The sequence below is a fragment of the Mustela lutreola genome, chromosome 18, assembly GCF_030435805.1.
Source record: "Mustela lutreola isolate mMusLut2 chromosome 18, mMusLut2.pri, whole genome shotgun sequence".
Taxonomy (NCBI): domain Eukaryota; kingdom Metazoa; phylum Chordata; class Mammalia; order Carnivora; family Mustelidae; genus Mustela; species Mustela lutreola.
Window position 1 is genome coordinate 5,008,722 of NC_081307.1, and position 21,273 is coordinate 5,029,994.

Below are 21,273 nucleotides of genomic sequence, written 5' to 3' on the forward strand. Positions count from 1 at the left end.
TTATGATGAAGTATGACACAATTATTTGAAAAACCATCTGTCATGATTCCATGATGAGCTCTTATCTGTAGAGCAAAATACCAAAGCTGGAAAAGCTGAAGTCAGTGTTACACTAAGCCACTTCCTTTCCTACTTGGTTTTGAAATTGGACTTCCACTTTATCTTAAAACGACTGATTTAAACTAGTCTTCCTTTAAAGAGGTGGCCTAGGAAACGGAAGAACGTGTTCTGTGGTTTTGCTGAGACCTTTAAATCTTCCATGCAACCTGGCATGTCTGCGGCATGCCAGTGACGGCATAGAGCTCTTCCACTCAAAGTGTGCTTCTTGGGTCAGTAGGAATGGTGCAGCCTGGGAGCTCCTCAGAAATGCAGAATCCTCGGCCCCATCCCAGTCTTCCTGAACCAGAACCGGCATCTTAGCAAGACCTCTGGGCAATCGGTGCTCTTGTCAAGGTTCTGGAGGCATGTTCTAGAGAACAGTGTAAGAGCCCACATCCCTCCCCAGGCTGCTCAGCATGAGGGAGGCATTGGGGAGGGACCTCGTATACATGCGATGGGAAAGGACCTCGTATACACGCGATGAGGAGGGAGCCGCGGGTTCTAGGCTCAGACCTACCACTAAACATCCATTTCCCACCTACTGCTACCAGCCCTGTCTACTTCTCAGGACTGTTGTGAGGACCAAATGGGATCCTTGCTAACAAAGACCTATGTGATCTGGGTCCAGACTGCCTCTCAGGCCTTACTGGGCACCACTTTCCATTTCGCCCACTGTATTTAATGACTTGCAGACAGAGCTCGTTTCTGCTTCAGGGACTTTGTATAAGCCATCTTCTCTGTCTGGAATGATCTTCCTTTTGATCTGTGTGTCTGGCTCCCTGGTATTCAGATCTTGGCACAATTTAGTAAGATTCACTCTTAGGTAAGAACCTGTCAACCCCCCGACTCTACTCTGTAGTGAGTTGTCCTGTTTCAATTCTCTGTCTTATTCTGGGTTGGAGCTTCAGTGCCTTGAACTGTGCCTGACACCCTACATGCTCATTTGTTTTATAAAAAGCTGAAGAAGGTAAAAACACCATGGAAAAGATAAAGCACTGCCTGAAATATAAAATGCTTTTATTAACAAATAAACCCTCCTTGCTTTTTCTTAGTGATTTTTCTTGGAAATGATAGCCATATTACATTGATTTCTCTAACAGCCAATATTATATAAATGAAAATCTGCTGCCTTCTCATCAGCAAAAGACTGGAATGCAGGTTCCTTTTTATCATGTTTCAGGGAAAGACGATTCATTCACGGTCTCTACATCCTTCCTTCAGATATCACCATGATGCTCTCTGCTCATGTTAATTTCATCCACTTCCCTTCAGAAAGTAGAGCTAAAAACAGAAACGCTGTTACTGAGGTCACAAGATAGGACAGTGAATGTTGCTGTTAGCAGATCCCCGGCCAAGAGTGGCCAGATGGCCTGGAGGTTGGCTTGGCAAAGCTGCCCGAGATTCAGGAAGGCTGCAGGTTAGCAGTAGGGAGCACATACTTCATTAGGCTACCAACCGAGAACTGGCCAGAGGGTCCTTCTGGCACAAAACTGAAACTCAGAAATGGTTTCTTGGTTTAGTTATGATTCTCCAGGGCAGACATCGGTCTTAAGTCTGATATTAGAGATTCCAGAAGGTTAGTTCACACAATCCAGTGAGATAATCCAGAAGATACTTCATCTTCGGTTTTTCTGTGGCATTTATCTTCTTCTTATCGGGGATGTGAAAGAACTATCCGGTCTCTCTCAGATCAGGGCTAACTACTGTCTCCTAATCATAGGCAGCGATGCTTTTTTATGAACTGTGGTTGTCTCACTTTCTTTAGCTCAAGAAATACCACAAAGGAAAAAGGCCCACAAAGTGAGCATCTTGGAGGACTCGGCCAGCACGCGGAACCAACAGAGCGGTGGCTCCATCTGCTGACTGTGGCTGGGATGGCAGGCAGTGAGGACGTGTGGCAAGTTAGGAATCGTGCCTGAGAGCCTTCTCAGTGCCCAAAGACCTGCAGTACTGCCAGGAAAGTCTGCGGTCCTTAGGCACAAAGCAGTGAAGAGATCTTACACATTTCCTTTAGGGTTCCATGCTGTCATTATTCTGTGTTTGCTTTCGATTTTATATCAGCTGAACTGCTCCAGAAGCAACCAGGGGCGCAATGGTTTTATAGCGGATCAAGTGCTGGGAGCCTTCCTCCAAGTCAATCACGTAGTCCCTGAAAAAGGAGGAAACAACGCATGCAGAGCGGAGCTGGTGCGCCCAGGGGAGGCAGATTTCCTACCTTCAAGGTCACATGTGCTCACCTTTGCTCATCGGTTTCTGGTTCTACCAGGATGTTTTCCTGCCGTTCTTTCACTCTCAGAAACACGTATGAATCTAGATCTGGTTTGGGAACTGTCAGAGAAATGAGAGTGCAGTCAGAAAATACTCTGCCAGCAAGACCAATCTGGGAAAGTGGCTAGGATTCACTGTACCAAGCCCTAAGGGACCCCTGATGTGATAGCATTTTGGGGGGAAGGTGGCTTGAGGACAGCTCTGGTTCCTTACAGAAACAGTACACTTCCCATCCAGGGTCTCGCATAGCAATGACTCATTCAACAGATGGCGAGTATGTGAAATGTGCACATTGCAGAAGATACAAGCAGGCGTGACATGTGGTCACTCTGAAGAGGGCTACTGGCAGCTTCTCATCACGCCTCACACCGGTGGCTCAGTCGCTCAGGGACGTGGGGAGGAAGACGTCACCGCAGACTCAGTGAGGGAGAGTGAACCTGGGCGCTAACGGCAAGGGCCAAGGCAGAGATATGCACACATGTTGGGAGGACAAAGGTGTACAAATCTAGTCAGGAAATAGCTTTCATATATAGCAGCAGTAGGAGAGCTTTAGAAAGATAGGGTCACATGGGGATAGTCCTGAGTGTCAGATGACAGAACACAGGTTTCCACCATGAGCCGTCCTTCACTTGTTGACTTCAGGGTGAGAGGCTGCTGCCTCTTCTACCACCAGCCAATACTGCGTGGAAGGAGGGGCCCTTGGCCGGGCTGCTCGAGAGTTCTTCATTTCTTAGAGCTCCCTGCGTACCCAGAGGACTCCCATCAACTGCAGGTTCTGAGAATTTACTGGAAAACTCTGTTCTAAGATCCTAGCTCAGCACAAAAATTCGCGTTGGATTTCCTCATCCACAGGTGGGGGTTCCACATAACTGGCTCCAAAGGTCTAAGGGGGTCCCTTGGGCTGCTTCAGGGTTTGGGGCCTGCCATAGAGCACCTAGTTGACCTGGCTGGGCAGCTACTGATTCCAGGAAACCCAGCTTAGATTTCAACATGCCTTTCCCCACTCTGCCCGCAGGGACCTACGATGCTCCAGAGGCCTGACGGGGACTCAGGGTACCTGGGTTAACTAAGCAAGGCTGATTTCACTGGGACAGGATGATCCCTTCCACAAGCTTCCAATTCCAGGGGCCTGGCTCTAGTCCTTGGAGAGGATCTGGGACAAGTGACATGTTTTTTAGGAGGTGTCGGCCAGCATCAGGTAGAATTCAGTTAGACTCAGTTTCAGGAATTCAGATGCACGCTCGTGGCTGCTTTAGTCAAGCAGGTATGACAGCACTGGGCAATGCTTAGGGATGTGGTCCTGCTTCCTTCCTCTTCTTCCAAGAGGCAGACAAAAAGTGGTGGAACTGGTCATGGACTGGCCCTTTTGTTTCCCTCAGGCAGGTTCACCACAATGACCAGTTCCGAGCTCCACAGATCTGCGATGGGTTTGCTCCCAGTGCTGTAGGCTGCACTTGTCCCCCTTGCCCACAAATGCTTATGTTGATGCCTTGACCCCAGTACTTCAGGATGGAAATGTATTTGGAGACATTTCCTTGAACTGGATTTGGATTCCTTGAATCACGGCAGCATCTGACCAAGCATGGGCAGGAACCCTGTGAAGAAAAGTGTGCTAGCCCCTCGAGAACAAAGACTTTTGCCTCCTTAGTGCTCAAGGCCTAGCCCAGTGTGGATGCCCAGTAGATACCCAGCTGAAATAATGAAGGGCTGCACATGTGAATGAGTCTGCATTTTTAATGGCAGTCATAACAATTTCAATGTAAGCTAAAGACCACGGAAGTAATGCTGAAAGGCTATTCTTACACCTGCTTTTAATGATTTTTTTTAAAAAGATTTTACTTATTGGAGAGAGAAAGAGTGTGCACGAGTGTGGGCAGTGGGGGCTGAAGAGGGACAAGCAGACTCCCCATTGAGCGCGGAGCCGGACTTGGGGCTTGATCCCAGGACCCTGAGATCATGACCTGAGCTGAAGCCAGACACCCTGATGACTGAGCCACCAAGGCACCCTGATGATTTTTTTTTAACCAGATATTTTTTAATATATTTTTTAACCAGATGACATCCTCTCTTCTCTTTTCTGCTTATCTAAGTATTTATTTTTCCAGGCTTGAGAGTAAAGATGAAGATCTTATTCAAAGGTGCCTGAAAAGAGAGTGTTCTGCTCACCTGACCTCAGGAGGTCCACCGTCTGTAAGTTAGGAGGCATATGCTTTAAGGCAACATTCTTAAGGTAGGTCTCTGTGTTAGCCATGTACCTGAAAAAGGGGAATTCAAACCGCTGTGACCACCCACCTGCCAGGAGCCTCCAGGCTGTCAGACACACAACAGTGGCCCAGCCATCAGCGTCACAGGGGACAACCGTCAAAACTCATGCTCATGAGCCACAGAAAGAAAGTCCCCATGCGTCCTGCTTACTCACTGTTTGGCAAAGACCAGCTCCTCTGGAGAAAGGCTAGACAGCTCCCCCTCGTGGGATGTTTTCTCCTTTTCAAGGATATGAGGGAAAAACTTCTCTATCTGAGGATAAACAAAAAGCACTATGTAAATGTGTCCAGATTCCAGAGTCAAATATACTCATGTTCTGAAATAGGATGAGGTTAAACTAGAATTGACTTTAAAATGGCAAGTTCTCACAGTCAAGACATTTCTCAACTTCCAAGATTTCAAGGCAGGTTTCAAAGAATTCAGAGCAAAGGTGAGGCCTCTAAAAAGGAAAACCACTTAAAAAGGATGAGAGGCTTTTATAAAAGAAAATAGGAAAGTACAACAGTAAATGATATTAATGAGGGAGAGAAGGGGATATCGTTGGACATTTCTAGGCAGCTGCACAAGTTGTTCTAGGAGATGAAGTTTGTACAAAAGCTGGGAAGACACATATAGAACATACAAGCAGAGACAAAGAGGACTTTTTAAAAAAATATATTTATTTATTTATTTGAAAGAGAAAGAGAGCTCTTCCTCCCAGCACAGCAGGGAGCCCGATGTAGGGCTCAATCCCAGGACCCTGGGATCATGACCTGGGTTGAAGGCAGACACTTAACTGCCTGAGCCATCCAGGTGCCTGAGAACAGTGACTCTTAATTATAAGAATATAACCGGCAATGATGAAGTCCACAGCAAGGGAAGGCTAGGACAAAATGGTAAGAACTACCAGGAAAAAACACAAACAAAACAGGGGAAAAAAAAAAAAAAAGCTAAAAGCTATATAAAGATAAGTGGTCAGGAACTGCATAGGGATTACTCCCCCGCTCAGTGAGTGCTGTGGGTTCTCTGCAGAAAGAAATGCAAGTAGGGAAATGACAAAGGGAAGGAGGACCCACCAAGACAAAGGAGCAGCTTAAAGGAGTTTCTGTCTTTGGGCTTGGCTCAGTTACAATTCCAGGACAAGTGCACACTGGTACGGAGTTCTGGTGCACAAGGTGGCCCGTGCTAGATCAGTGTAAGCTGCCTTCCCTCCATCACTGAGCATGCTACCCACAGGCAGTGTTGCGAGCTCAGAATCAATGAGCTCAGAAGAGTGGAGCAGTGCTGGAGACAGGCCAATGTCCCAATTTTCAAAAATACATAGATGGTGCGGGAACCTTCAGATATAGGTTAATGCCCTTCCCCATGGTATGTGGCATTATATGAGAACAGATCATTTAAGAGATGGTTTGCAAAGAAAAGAAAGTGGTTAATGCAAAGAGGATTTTTCCAACTTAAGGAGAAAAAGAGAAAAAAAGAGTTTTCTGGTAGTTGAGGGTGGAGTGGAGAGACATATATTTTTTTAAAATTTTTTATTTTTTATAAACATATATTTTTTCCCCAGGGGTACAGGTCTGTGACTCTCTGGGTTTACACACTTCACAGCACTCACCATAGCACATACCCTCCCCAATGTCCATAACGCCAACCCCTTCTCCCAACCCCCCTCCCCCCAGCAACCCTCAGTTTGTTTTGTGAAATTAAGAGTCACTTATGGTTTGTCTCCCTCCCAATCCCATCTTGTTTCATTTATTCTTCTCCTACCCCCTTAACTCCCCATGTTGCATTGGAGAGACATATTTTTAAAAAATCTCCATTTTGTCAAAACATAAGACACCACTGTTAGGACATCCTTGGCGGCAAAGTGGAAAGCCAGGGCTGTGACAGTATAGATCAGTACAGACTCAGAAGCAGTTTAACAGACAGATGTTGACTTGCAGGGAAGTCTCTGGTGGAATATTCTGTGGTTGGCCCAGTCCTACTAACGAATCAGATATAGCCTTTGATGACATACTTATCAGACTCGACATAAAGTGAAGATATAAAATGTTATGAGATAGCTAATATATTAAGTGACCAGATCAGGTCCAGAGAACAGGGAAGTGGCCCAATGTAATAAGGTGAAGCCTAAGAGGGGTAAGTATCAAGCCTCACACTTCAGGGTTGAAAAATCAAACCTTTCAATTACAGGATAGTGACAAGCTGGAAAAGTGGTAACTGAGAAACTTCAAAGACGTTAGAGCTCATGGCAAGTGCAGAAAGAACAGTGGGACGTGTCTGTGTAATATGCTAATGTGATGCTAGGTGGCATTATTACCAGTTAAATATCTAGAATAAGGGAAGTGCTTGTCCTGTTCTTCCCAAAAGAGGCCCAACTACAACTGGAATATTGTGCTCTGTTGCAAGTGGTATGATTTAAGGACACCAACAAACTAGAACCTCTGTCCGAACCAGGACAGCAAATGGAAATAAATGGTTGGAGATGGTTTAGCTGAGAGCACTTTCACGAGGAGAGGATGCATTCATTTTGTAATAACTAAGGGAATAAGTGGAACCAAATGAGAAGATACTCATTTAAAATAGACATCATATAAAATAAGAATGTTTTGCAATTTCATTTTCATAAGTTAGATGGCCTCAGAATTATGGCTGAATGTCAAGTTATCATGGTCAGTTCGACATTGTCTATATGATGGCTGCAAAATAATTTCTGAAACTATTTTCCTCTGGTTAGTATTCCCTAGTCAACCAAGGCAAATGACTCTTTGGCACCGCTGTGCCGTAATTCCAGGGGGCTCCTTTCACTCAGCAGACAGACTACAAATGTGTCCCTGGAGATGTACAACAAATGTCCTATCTAGGCTTCTTCAGAATAATCTCTTGCCCTCCTTATTCTTTAGCTACCTTAATATTGGGGCTTCGTGGCATCTTCAGGCCCTGGATTCTCCCAGGCCCCAGCCCAACATCTCCCCAAGATGCTCAGTCTATAATTACAAACTGCATTGTCTAAATTTAACTACATGTATCTCCACATCAAACCTTCATAAGCCGGCACCGCAAGTAGCTGCTGAGGACATAGCGGATCCTCTCCATCTCCATCCGATGAATGCTGACCTTCAGATCCCCCTTCTTGGCTCTCCTGAGATTTTCTTCCTATTAAAAGAGAAAATGAAGTCTATAAAAAAACATGATATTCAGATGAAAGACCTTTTCATTCAGTCTGTACGATTCCACAGGGACTATCATCACTGGCAATGCTGAGGACTCAAAGCCTACATTGAGGTCAATGGAGAACCAAAATATTCCTAAGAGTTCTCATTTTCTTACACAAATTATGTATGACTACAGCCTCATTGTAGAAAGTTCAAACAATACTCATTTACTTTTAGAAAACTTTTAGATGGTTGATCTGAATAGAATCCGAATATGGTCAGTGGGAAGGGCCCAACTGTAATGGAGATAATACAGCAGACAGAAGACATGTCAAAGGGGAGTATTAAATCACCTGTTGAGAAACTGCAAAATACCAATATCGTAAAGCTACTCTAAGGCTAATAATGACTTAGGCTCAGCCCATCTAAGCCAAGGGCTACAAACTCAAGTGTCTATGGGCACCAGGCAGGCAAGCTATCTAAGAAAGGTAGGTAGGTAAGGACTGTGGGGAACAGAGTGGTCCTTACTCCACTCTGGTCAGCTGTTCTCATATAGAAACATAGACCCAGTATTGATAGGGTTTTAGACTTTTCAGGGGAAGCTGACATGCAGATATTCATAGGAATGCTCATGGTTTATAAATGCAGGTAGGTAACGAATTCAATATTAAAAAAAACTCACTAGGCTGGGCCAAACAAAACAGATTTGGTATCAGACTTCAATCTCTCACTATGCTGACAAAACACTGTTAAAGTTCTCTTCCTTTGTAATCCCGAGATAAGCAACTCTTACCATGTGATCTAGCTGCTCCATGACACACTCTACAATCTCAGACTTGCTTTCCAACAGCTCAGGGGCAAACTTTTCATTCATCCAGGCCTAAAAAACAATGCCCCCAACCAAATATGTAGCTATGAGTATCAGTCACAATAGAGCAAATAACCCTATGAGTCCGTACATATCCCGTGAAAATCATAGCTATTTTCGGCAAAGAAAACTATTTGCCTATGAGTTGGAAATACTGGAAATGCGTTGAAAACAAGCTATGTTTATGATGGCTTCTCTATTTCTTTGAGTGGGGAGGCTGTGCTTACAATCTTATATTTAACCAAAATTGTAAAAAAATCACTGTTCATGTAAAAAATGTTGTCGGTTTGCCTCTGCAGTTCCCCAATACCATTTATTTAAAGAAAAAAAAAAATGTCAGTATGATGCCTACTAGGGAGAGCAACACCACCTGGTGTTCAAACAGTACCTTTCACCAAATAGCATCCGCACGTTCCTGCGACTTCACCCGCTGTCTCCCACCAGGGGGCGCAAGCACTCTTCTATTTGGGAGATGAAGTGCCCTCAGTCTACACATCCCATTTGGGAAGCTTAGAGCACTTTACAAAGACTTTTTCATTCATTATTATAATAACCTGAGATGAATGGATACAGTTATCCTTATCTTACTAATGAGAAAACCCAGATTATTTACTAACTGCCTCAGATAAAAGCATTGTGTATAAAGGATCACAATATAAGAGGATCAACTATTAAATAATTTTGGAACCACAATCCTTAATTTATGACTCAGGCCCAGATATTTGGTACATTTCAGAGATTACCAAGGCTTGGGGAACTGAAATATCCACAGGTGACTGAGGAAAACAATTTTGTCTTTCAATTACAGGAAAGTTAGTTTTAAGCAAAGCTCAGAATTACATGCCAATTGGGCTCACTTTATTCCTCTCAATGTCCTTGAGTCTCTGAGTCTCTGATTATCACCACGAAGACATATTATTAAATAGCAGGTACTGCTACTATCATAAATTTTTCCCCATAGGTTCAAGCTCCTGTAATTGTGCTGTAAAAGTTAACTAGAAAGCAAGTCTGTATTTTCAAGAATTACGAATGAGAAAAGACCAAACTGTCAGCGAGGACTTAGAAAGCAGAGTTTTTCTTTTTAACTGATTTTATTAAATACTGAATAGGTTCAGAAATGTTTATTACATATAACACGAATAGAGATATAAACATCTAGTGTACACATAACTTTATCATTATTTTAAAAGTCCTGGTGTCTTCCTCCCTTTTCAAAGGTAATCATTAGCTTGACCTTAGTATTTAATTTTCTATAGTCTTACTACATTTGTTTGTATCTCCACATAATGATTCTCAGTGATTTCAAAGAAAATGACAGCACTCGTTGGATACACTGGGGCAAAATGGGGTAGATTTGAGGGGGATTTCTTATTGACATTATGAGATTATTTTGGTAAAAATATTTAAAACATTGGGAAAACTTTATACTAGTATAAAACTTTCAAACAAAATGTTTCCAAAATATTTAGTGAGAAACTTGCATTTGAATCCATGGTCTTTTTAAAAATAATCAGGTTCTATTTTGAAATAGCTACGTCTGATTCCTGATCAAAATTTTTAATGACAGTCTGTTCATTGTTATGGGTTAAACTCTGTTCCTCTCCACTCCCAATTTGTATGTTGAAGTCCTAATTTCTAGCACCTCGGCATGTGCCTGCATTTGGAAACAGGGTCTTTAAAGAGGTACTTAAATTAAAATGAGGTCATTAGGTGGGCTCTAATTCAATGATCGGTTTTCTTCTAAGAGGAAGAAATTTGAATACAGACGCACACGGAAGACCAGGTGAAAATGGCCACCTACAATCCCAGGAGAGAAGCCTCAGAAAAAACCTATGGTGCCAGCACCTTGATTTCAGGCTTCCAGCCTCCAGGGTTGAGAAAATACATGTCTGTTGTTTAATCTACCCAGTCTGTGATGCTTTGTTATATAGACTTGGCAAATGAGCATAATCATTAAAGTGAGAAACTTTGCACTATAGGTAATAACTTTAAAATAATTTTTAAAAAAGATTTTATTTAATTATTTGACAGAGAGAGAGAGAGAGTGAAAGAGGAACACAAGCAGGGAAAGTGGGAGAGGGAGAAGCAGACTTCCCATGGAGCAGGGAGCCTGACGTGGGGCTCGATCCCAGGACTCTGGGATCATGACCTGTGCTGAAGTCAGATGCTTAATGACTGAGCCACCAAGGTGCCCCTTAAATCATTTAATAGGCATTAAATCCTCTATCTACTCCTGGAGCTGTGTTTATTAGTGGCCCTGTCAAGTGGCTCCTTAGGCCATGGTCTGCGGCCTACAAGTGTGTCCGGCCCCAGCAGCCATCTGGGTGGTGGACCAACTCCTTTGCAGCACTCAGGGCATTGCAACAGAGCTGCAGGCCCGAGATGGAACTCCTGCTCACCTGCTGCCAAGCTGAGCCCATGCTGCCTTCCAAGGAGCTCCTCACAGCCACGGAAGGCAACCAGCCTGGAGGAGCTGCCTGTCCCAGGGGGCAAATGGTCAACATTGTGACGCAATGCAGCGTATCAGCGTGTGCCACGAGCTCTGCCTCGAACAATGGTTTTGCCAGTGTTTGAGCTTAGCATAAATGGTTTCTTCAAAAACTTATTTTTTAATGTTGTATATAACGCTTTTGAGAGTCATCCATGTTGCATGAGCTCTCGCTCACTCATTTTATTGCTGCTCCCCCCCCATTGTGTATATAGATTGTACTTTTTATTCATTTTATTGTTGATGGATATTTGGGTTACTTTCATTTTTTTAACCACTGCAAGCAATACTAGGAATGTTTTGCGCATGTCTCCTGCAAGTTTCCTCTAGGACATGTACCTGGGAGTAGGAAGATTGAGACACAAGATACGTGTCTTCAACTTGACAAGTTACTTGGCAAAGTGCACCAATTCACCACTGTGAAAAAGTGTGTAAATGGCTCTACAATCCTGTATATTGCTTTATTAATATGTTGCCTTATATCTCTCATCTTCTTCATTTCTGCCAATTCAATTCAATGAAGTGGTAACTCCTTGGGATTTAAATTTTTATGTTCCTGATTACAAAAAAGATTGAGCATCTTGTCCATGCGATTACTGGCCATCCTGGTTTCCATTTCTGGGAAATGCCTGCTAAGATTTTATTTTTTTCTACCGGGTAGTTTGTTAAGTGTTTATAGTGTGGACTAATATTGCAAATATTTTCTCCCAGTTTTGTAGCATGCATTTTTACTGGCATCAAGCTGTAAAAACATAAGTTCTCAATTTTGATGTAGTTGAATGTATCCATTTTTTTCTTTATGCTTTGTACTTTTGGATTTTTGTTTCATGAATCCTTTCCTAATAAAGCAGGGGCTCTTAAACTAGATGGGCAATTTTTAGGGTGTCTCAATCTCTTGAAATTATATGCAAAATTTCTGGATGTGTGTGTATACATATATTATTTTGGGAGAAAGGGCCAGTTTGCACCAGATTTTCAAAAAGGTCTGTGATACAAAAACAAAGGAAGAATTACTCATACAGTAAGAATTATCACATAATATATAATTTTGAAGTCATCTTTCTTTTGTCACTCATGATGACCTGCTTGGTAGGACAGAGTGAAGAATGCTAGAATAACAAACACGAGAGCGTTCCAGAAAGGGGCTGTTCAAGAGAGAATGCAAGAGTAAGGCAGCAGGTGTAGTCCATTAAGAGCAGATATTGGAGTCAAAGAGACTTGGTTCATTTTGGGCAGTAATACTTAAAGATTATTACTACTCACAGCTAACACGGAGTGCTTATCACAGCTACTGTGATAAGATTATTACTATTATTATTTAATAGTATAATATAGTAGTATAATAGTATAATATAATAGTATAATATAATATATATATAATAGTATAATATAATAGTATAATAATAATAATTTAATATTAATAAGATTATTACTATTATTAAAGATTATTACTACTCACAGCTAACACGGAGTGCTTATCAAACAGTATGTTAAGCATTCTTTGCATATTATTTCCTTTAATCCTCACAATAACTCTGGGAAATAACCACTATTACTCATGCTTACCTGCTCCAGCCTTTCAATGAGCTCTGCAGGGGTCAGGACCACCTCTTCACTACCTGCATCAGAGTCCTGTCCTGTGAGGTCCAGTTCCTCCGTCATCTTCTCCGAAACAGGTATCTAAGGAAAAGAAAAGAATCAATACCTTGCAGCCTGGTTTCCATTTATTTGCAAGAATAGGCAACTGCTTATCTACCCCTGGTGTTGTAGAGGCTCACCAGATGGCCAGTCGCCAGGCAACTGACAGGCTTTGATTCTTTTCAATTCTTTGCCTCTTCCTTCGAACCTTAGGTCAGGTATCAGTTTCTCAAAGGGGCCACCCCTTAAAACTGTTTCCCATACACCTCGGAGTGAGCATCTGTCACGCCACGTAACAACTGTTTGCCTTCCTGGTAGAGTCCTCTTCTTAGGGGCTGTGTTCACGTGGGTTCAAACAGGAATCACGCATCTGCTGTGTTCCGGGCCCGCGTACCCACTGGGACGTAACTACCTGTGTCTAACTCCCAGCTGGCACTCAAACTTGTCGCAAGAACTAACCAGCCAGAGGGGCGCCTGGGTGGCTCAGTCGTCAAGGGTCTGCCTTTGGCTTAGGTCATGGTCTCAGGGTCATGGGATCAAGTCCCACATCGGGCTCCCTGCTCAGTGGGAAGCCTGTCCCCCTCTCCCACTCCTGCTTGTGTTCCGTCTCTCGCTGTCTCCTTCTGTCAAATTAAGAAAGAAAAAAAGAAAACAAAAAACAAAAAACCCTAACCAACCGGAGCCACAAGGCCCAGCGCCATCAGACCAGCGACCCCAAATGCTAATGAGGTGGGTGGTGGGGATGAGGATGTCCTCGGAGGGTCGGGGACGCTGAGCACACTCCGGCCGCTCCTCTCCGGTCTGGGGGCCACCAGCACAGCAATCCCCCCCCCCCCCCGACACACACACACTCCCACAGATCCCACTCGGACGCTCACCTGGGCACCAGGGAGGCAGAGAGGCGCTCCGAGGTAACAGGCGGCTAGGACCGGAAAGTCGTGAGGAAGCAGCCTTGGCTTCCCAAGGAGCACCTGGAAGCGCACAACCTCTCAAGGCCTTTCCCGGACCGAGCCGACGCCGGACTCCCGCGCTCCGCTCACAAATTTTCCGTCCCGGACTTACGTCACCACGTTCGGGCGGCGTTGGCCAATCATGGCTCGGGGGCGGGGACTCGGAGCTCTGCGGCCTGTTCACGCAACAGCCTCACGGAGGGAGCTTAGCCCTGCCCACTTGGGCCCGCCGCCCGAGTGTGAGTTCTCGGGTGACACTACCCTGGACGATCGGGAGGGGGCGCATCGCCACCGCGGCTGCCGCGGCCGGGCGGAGTCAGTTTTGGGGTGGAGGGTGGGGACCCGCCCGGGTGCAGTTGCCTGAGAGTGCCCGGGCCGGCAGGAGTCCTACGGGAGAAATGGGCTCTGGTAAAATCAGGCCACTTCCTTGTCGGGGGTCCTCTTCGCCCCCCACCGCTCTTGTGGCTCTTCTGGGTCCTTCGTCCTTGCCGGGGCTGCAGTGTGGCCACTACCAGGTCTGAAAACCTTTAGGCTAGTGGTTCTTAAAGCATGGGGCCAGGCCACAAGCAACAGCGCCGCCCCGGAACTCGTGAGAAATGCAGATTCCCAGGCCCGACCCAGCTCTGCGGAGTCGGAAGCTCTGGGGTGTTTCGACAGGCTCTCCCGGGGGTTCTGATGCAGCTGAGGCTGGAGAACACTGTCGCATTGGGCTCTGCTTCCATCCCAGCTGCTCCACTATTATTTTGACATTTACTGCACCTTAGCTACCTTTAACGGAGGACAGAAACAGACATATATACTTAGATCTATATATATTTTCTTTTTTGTGATGTCCGTTTTTCTCAGAATTGATCATGTTTTCTCTGCCGAGTACCACCTGTGGCTCCGCCTCAGTCCGAAGATTCTTCCTCGTGATGTTTCCTGTGCTACACTGATTGATTTGAAAAAGAAGGTTGGCTCATTGACAGGTTGATAGTACCTGCCTGATTACAATCATGTTTTGAAAATAGAACATCCTGAGTGGCAGAGTGGGCATATTTACAAAGGGCTATGGAAGCTGGGGGGACATTGAAGAGGGATTCCAAAAGGATGGGACAAATACGTTTGAGCTCGTCTCACAGAATGACTTTTGTTAGGGACAAATGGATGGCCTTTTCCAGGGCCGTTTCAACTCTGTGTTTCAGTGGTTTGGTAATCCTGTGGTTTTTCCGTTGTGGCAGACTGTGTTTTCCAAAGACAGCTGCTCTCATGCAGATCTCGTCCCATGTACTCTTCTTGCAATATGATGTTGGGAGGGATGATGATCGAGGGAGGCTGTGTCTATATCCTTGCCTCTGAGAAGACCTTCTGAAACCGTTATAGAACTGTAAAGATGGCTGGAAATCAAGATGGACTCACTAATGCTTCACCAAGGCTTGATATCAAACAAAATAGATTTTTCCTAATTCTTGAAGCCTCCTCTTCCCTTTCACTTGTTTTTCTGTAGAATCCTTTGTTCATGAACTCCTGAGCTTGTGTCAATATTGACATCTCGCTGATCTCCATGTATAGTTAGTAACAAGATGGGGATGGCCAGCCAGCCCTAGTCATGAGACCAGCTTAAAGACTAAGGAATGCTGTTGGCAAGTACTAGCTTCCTATTGAAACCACCCAGATCCTGTATTTTCTTTTTCTTTAAAGATCTTATTTATTCATGAGAGACAGAGAGAGAAAGAGAGGCAGAGGGAGAAGCAGGCTCCCCAATGAGTAAGGAGCCCAATGTGGGACTTGATCCCAGGCCCAGGATCATGACCTGAGCTGAAGGCAGACGCAACCATCTGATCCACCCAGGCACCCCAGATTCTGTATTTTCCTATAAAACCCCTCAGTTTTTTTTACTGTGGGTTGGTCTGCAGTCCTGGAGACATTAGCCTGTTGCAGTCTCCTTGGCTTGGCAAAGTGATAAACTATCTTCCTTTTTTATGTGTAAACTCTGTCTTCCTGTTACATACTTTGGCTCTAGAGTACAGAGGTCGGTTTTCAAAAGAGCACTTTGTAATCGCCTTGCCTGGGAGAATGTTGCCGAAGTGATGGTCTGACTTCATAAAAGGTGGTGCAACTTCTGTGTGACTCTCTTTCTTGAGCTGTGCCCCTTGGGAGCAAATGAGCTGATATGTGAGAAGTTCGGTTGTCCTGCCGTTGCCATGCTGAAAGGTCCATATGGGGAAATCACATGGAGGTAGAGAGAGAGATGTCTCTGGATGGAGTCTCAGCAGCCCCATGTTCGGTCCTCCCGCTGTCTGAGTTGAGTGAGCCTTCAGATTATTCTAACTCTCGGACTGTGAGCAGTACCAGCTAACATGGTGGGAGTGGAGATGAGCTGACCCTGCAGAGCCCTCCCTGGATTGCAGATTTGTGAGCAAAATACTGTTTTAAACTTAAGTTTTGGGGTGCTTTGTTGCGTAGCATAGATGATTGGAACGTTAGATGATTAGAACATTAGTTGTTGAGCACAATCCCATTCTTCCGTAATTTTCATTCCTATATAGCTTTTCGGCCATTGTTATTAATATTCCTTAAGTGTTACAGATTTGAGTCCAAGCATGGCTAACTTCTCCATCCAAGTACCAATTGATTACTGACTCAGAGACTTCCCTTCTCCAGGGCCAACTGCTTTTTCCAGTCTCCCACTGTTCCTCATCTGGGGAGCGGGGTCCAGCTTCTGCTTCCTTAATAGAGGTGTGGCCCTAAACAAGTCCCTTCTCTGGCCTTCGGTGGTGCCCCCTGTTTGTGAGAGCGGTTTGTATCTTCCTAAAGGCAGAGGGATAGATAAAAAATATGGAGAGCCCCTCTTTCATTTCTAAATCTTTGATCCCAACTAATATGCATCCAACAAAACCACATTAGAGTAAAGTGAATTTTTAGAGAAAGATTTCTGCTATGTAAAAAAGGGAGGATTTAAGGAGATGTCCAGAAAGAATATATAGAACTACGTGGGGAGAAACCTGTGATGAAGCTGTTGGTCACGTGGCACTGTCAAGTTCAGGAAGGTGGGAGAAAAGTCGCGTCTTAAGTTACATTATGGAGGATGAAGAGAAAAATCAGGTGGACACGTCCCTACTGTCAGGAAATTAAAAAAAAAAAATGACTACACAGCTGTGTGAATGGAATGTCACTCATTAAAACAGACACATAAAAGATAATTACAGAGATTATGATAGCAGGAGGGTGCAGTTTGATGGTAGTGAATGGAACCCTGGGGCAGAGTTTGTAGGCAAGTTCTGATGATAGAAAGGGCAAGACAAACAGGGTAATCTGGACTCAGACAAGAACAAGGTGAAGCCACAAAGATGGCAAAAGAAAGGAAAAGCTACTGCCCAATGTTTCAGAAGACATCACCCTATGCAACTGAAGAAGCTGAGTTAATGCGATTTCCCGATCCTGCTCAATGAAGAAATTGATTGCACTTATAGACACAGCACATAGAAACAGCCAAAATATTTGTGGTTAGCTATGGAAATACACGTTAATAAGAATGAATCTATTTTATTTCAATCACCAGGGTAAGAGACAAAACCTGCATAGTTGATACAGGACTGCGAGCTTTTTGCAGGAAGGTGCTTTTGAAATACAAGGTAATATGACCATTATTGTTCTCATATCATCCCTGCCCTTGCTGATTTGGTCAACAGCTGTTCCTCACTGTTTCCTTCCTCTAAATTCCATCGCATTCTTGGTCTCTTTGCCCTGAGAAGCAAAGCCTTACATTTTGGGCAATGTATGAAGCTAAGTTGAACTCCCAGTTGTTCTGAATGAAGGACAATTTGGACTAAGGATAGGAAAGTGAGCATTTTTAGGCAACCTGCATTATTAAGGAAGAGTACAGAGAAGTGCTCTTAGGATGTTTCCTTGGCTGCTCAAGGAAAGCTATTGACAGGTGAACGTGCAGATGTTTTTCTGGCTAATGGTAAAACCCCATACGTGCTTGTACAGACAGATACTGGAAAGCTCCGGAGGCCAGGGTCTGTTTTGGATCTCACTGACAAGTGGAAGATCTGGGCAATTCAGAGTCATCTGAATTCCTTTCCCTCAGATTTCTTTCCGCATCCCTTACCCATCTTGATTTCAAGCACATTAAATTAACCCAGAAATGTCTCCAACAAAGATATATGCTTTTCAAATCTCTTTTGTGTCCTTCTTTTTTAAGTTTTGAGATTAAGGTTTCGAGAGTTCTTTAGCAGGTAGCCCTCAAATCCAGCGCAGTGCCCATCATTTATGCATGCATTAATTTCTTTGTTCAACAAATATTTCTTGAGCACCCAGTGATATTTGTTGGAGTGTCTACTGCCAGGCTCTGTGTAAGGGCTAAAGAAAAAGCAGGGACTAGAAAACTTAGACTCCGTGAAGGGAGATAGACAATAAATATTTGTCAGGTTGTACAAAATAAAGCTGGATAAAGGAATGTTGCAGATAGGGGCGTTTTGGAAGGTTTCAGTCAGCATCTGTCTCAGTCCATTTGGGCTGCTATAATAAAATACCACAGATTATGTGGCTTCTAAACAGCAAAAACTTATATTTCAGTTATGGAGGCTGGGATGTCCCAGATCGTGGTTCCGAAAGAGTCAGTGTCTGGTGAGCGCCGATTTCCTAGAAGGCTGTCTTTTCATTGTAAGGTCACAGGGTGGAAGGGGCAAAGGAGCTTTGTGGGCTGCTCTTATAAGAGCACTGATCTCATTCATGAGGGCTCTGAATTACGGGCTTGGGGGTTAGGATTTTAACACATGAATTTGGAGGGGACCAGTCATTCAGCCTACAGCAGCTTCCCTGAGGAGTGGACACACGACATAGTTTGCAGGAAGCATGACTGAATCCCAGGAGAGGAGTGGGAAACACTGCGAAGAGAAACAGAAACTGTATTGTCATTGCAGAATGTACAAGGACTATGCCTTTCCTTTTTTTTTTTTTTTTTTTTAAGATTTTATTGATTTATTTAACAGACAGAGATCACAAGTAGGCAGAAAGGCAGGCAGGGAGAGAGAGAGAGAGAGAGAGAGAGAGAGAGAGAGAGAGGAAGAAACAGGCTCCCTGCTAAGCAGAGAGCCCGATGCGGGGCTCCATCCCAGGACCCTGAGATCATGACCTGAGCCAAAGGTAGAGGCTTTAACCCACTGAGCCACTCAGGTGCCCAGCCTTTTCCTTTAAAACAAAACAAAACAAAATGCAACTTATCTTCTGAAAAACTATGGCCATTTAGCAAGTTACAGAAGACTATTTTCTTAATGATTTTCTGGATGAGTCAGCAAAGAGAAATGTGGTTTTTCCATCAGAAAATTCCTGTGATTTTATGTCAGGAGTGTCTAAGTGCTGGCAGTCTTTATGTTTATTAAGGTCTATGTAATTTAGGGAATTGTCTTTAGGTCTAAATGAAAACCAGGCCAAACTCAGCATTTCTAAATACTTAAAGGTTAGGACAATGCTCTTCTTCTTCTTCTTTTTTTTTTTTTTTTTAAAGCATGTAGCCACAGGTAAAGGTTTGATAATGGTCACAGGAAGAGGCTTGGAGGGTAGCCTTGCTTGAATCTACCTTGTGTCAAAATTCCATTCATTGGTTTTCATTTTAGTGCCTTACCTTTTTTGGTGTTAAGGGATCATAGACATGGCACCATGTTGAGAACTTCTTATAACTAACGAAATGGGTCACTCCACTTCAGCGTAAAGTTTGTTGAAATAATTTTTCTGTGTAGGGACAACTCTTAGAATACAAGTGATACTCCTCTGTATCTGGGCTTCAGTTTCCCTGAGCATGAAGGTGCATGAAGATTTATTTTAAAACTCTTTTAAGTTCCAAACTTTCTAGTTCAAGTTACAGAGATGGAATTATACTGTCATTATATCTACATTATATCTATATATTGCATTATATCTAGTTTTTTTTTTCATTTAAACACTTCTAACAGGTGTCTCGTTGGTGAGCTAAACACTTTAATTCAGTTCAGTATTCATCCTCTATCAGAAGGCTGGAGAGTAGATAATTTTTAACTGGGCTCCATGTCCCAGAACATTATCTGGGTTTACTACTAAATTAGCTAGAGCAGATAATGTAATAATTCCACCTTTAGAGTATCCCACAGTGATAAAACCCACGAAACTGTCAGTTTCTGTTATGTCCAGTTTAGTTATGAAAATGTTTTCAGCTGGAAATACTGAAATCTGGTCAAGAAATTGTGTTAACTGTTGATATGTTTGGAGACAAGAACTGGAAGCTTTGGGCTACTTGGTCTGTTGTAGCAGATTTTGCCATGAGCGTTGTCATTGCACACCTTTGCCAGCTTGTTAGGGTCAGTAAGCTTTGGATGTGACCCATGGAGCTCTGGGGAAGGCTGAAGTGACTTTCGACTTGTCTCTGTTTATGGGGAAGTGAGAGTGTAAGTTTCCTAGTCAGCTTCTTTCTTTCATCTTCGACATGTTTACATGAGAAATTCTGCTTGACCCTGAACTTTACTCCTCGGCTATATGCTACTTCTGGGCTGTAAGTTTAATTCATTTATTTTATTTTTATTTTTTTAAAGATTTTATTTATTTATTTGACAGACAGAGATCACAAGTAGGCAGAGAGGCAGGCAGAGAGAGAGAGAGAGAGAAGCAGGCTTCCCGCCGAGCAGAGAGCCCGATGCGAGGCTCCATCCCAGGACTCTGAGATCATGACCTGAGCCGAAGGCAGAGGCTTTAACCTACTGAGCCACCCAGGCGCCTCTAATTCATTTATTCTTGTTTTTTTTTTTTTTAATTAAAAAAATTTTTAATTTATTTGACAGAGAGAGATCAGAAGTAGGCAGAGAGGCAGGCAGAGAGAGAGAGAGAAGCAGGCTTCCCGTCAAGCAGAGAGCCCGATGCAAGGCTCGATCCCAGGACTCTGAGATCATGACCTGAGCTGAAGGCAGAGGCTTAACCCACTGAGCCACACAGGCTCCCCCCACCCCAATTTGTTTATTTTGAAAGGCTACTCTCATATCTGTAAGCAGGAAAAAGCCCCTTGTCAGTATTTTTCACTTTTTTGGTGTATTTAGAAGTAGCAGAACTCAAGACTCTAGTGCTTCTTGACAATGAGACCAATGAGACAAACAGGCCTGAATGCTTAGAGGAAATTGGAAATAGAGACCTGAAATCCCAGGGGTGTGAGTATTGTGTCCAAACTAGCAAAGTCCATTAAACATGCTGTTTAATTACAACATGCTGTTGTAATAAAATTTGTTAAATTTGAAAATGTATAGAAAATAAGAAGGCATTTAATATTACAAATTCAACCTAAGCCCTGTGCTCTTCTTTCCGACCCCATTCTCTCTCCTCCCTCTCTACAGGTAACCACCAGCTTCAGTCACCTTAGTGTTCATGGTTTCTAGGCAGAGGGACATATTTTACCACAGCTGTATATATCCAAAAGTAATGTGGTAATAATATACAAATTATGTATATGCTTATCAATTAGGATAACTCCTGGACTATAATAATGAGGCAATTTTCTTTTTGTTTCCAATAGTACTTTTGTCCCTTTACATTGATTTGTTGGGTGGGTATAGCTCTTCCCCT

The 21,273-nt window shown here is 43.6% G+C and overlaps 1 protein-coding gene across 2 annotated transcripts; it reads right to left on the bottom strand.

Annotated features, from left to right (window-relative positions):
• Positions 1 to 1,099: 1,099 nt before the first annotated feature.
• Positions 1,100 to 13,806, bottom strand: GINS4 (GINS complex subunit 4). 2 transcript variants are annotated; one of them, XM_059156240.1, is made up of 8 exons: positions 13,636 to 13,806; positions 12,686 to 12,799; positions 8,557 to 8,643; positions 7,651 to 7,764; positions 4,787 to 4,884; positions 4,534 to 4,622; positions 2,337 to 2,427; positions 1,100 to 2,248 (listed from the first exon to the last, which is right to left on the bottom strand). In XM_059156240.1, exons 2-8 carry the CDS (start codon positions 12,779 to 12,781, stop codon positions 2,152 to 2,154), a joined length of 672 nt encoding a protein of 223 aa, XP_059012223.1. In that variant the 5' UTR covers positions 12,782 to 12,799; positions 13,636 to 13,806; the 3' UTR covers positions 1,100 to 2,151. The 2 variants fall into 2 exon arrangements, with proteins under 2 accessions (XP_059012223.1, XP_059012224.1); XM_059156241.1 differs by lacking the exon at positions 13,636 to 13,806 and adding an exon at positions 13,217 to 13,338.
• Between the last annotated feature and the right edge of the window lie 7,467 nt (positions 13,807 to 21,273).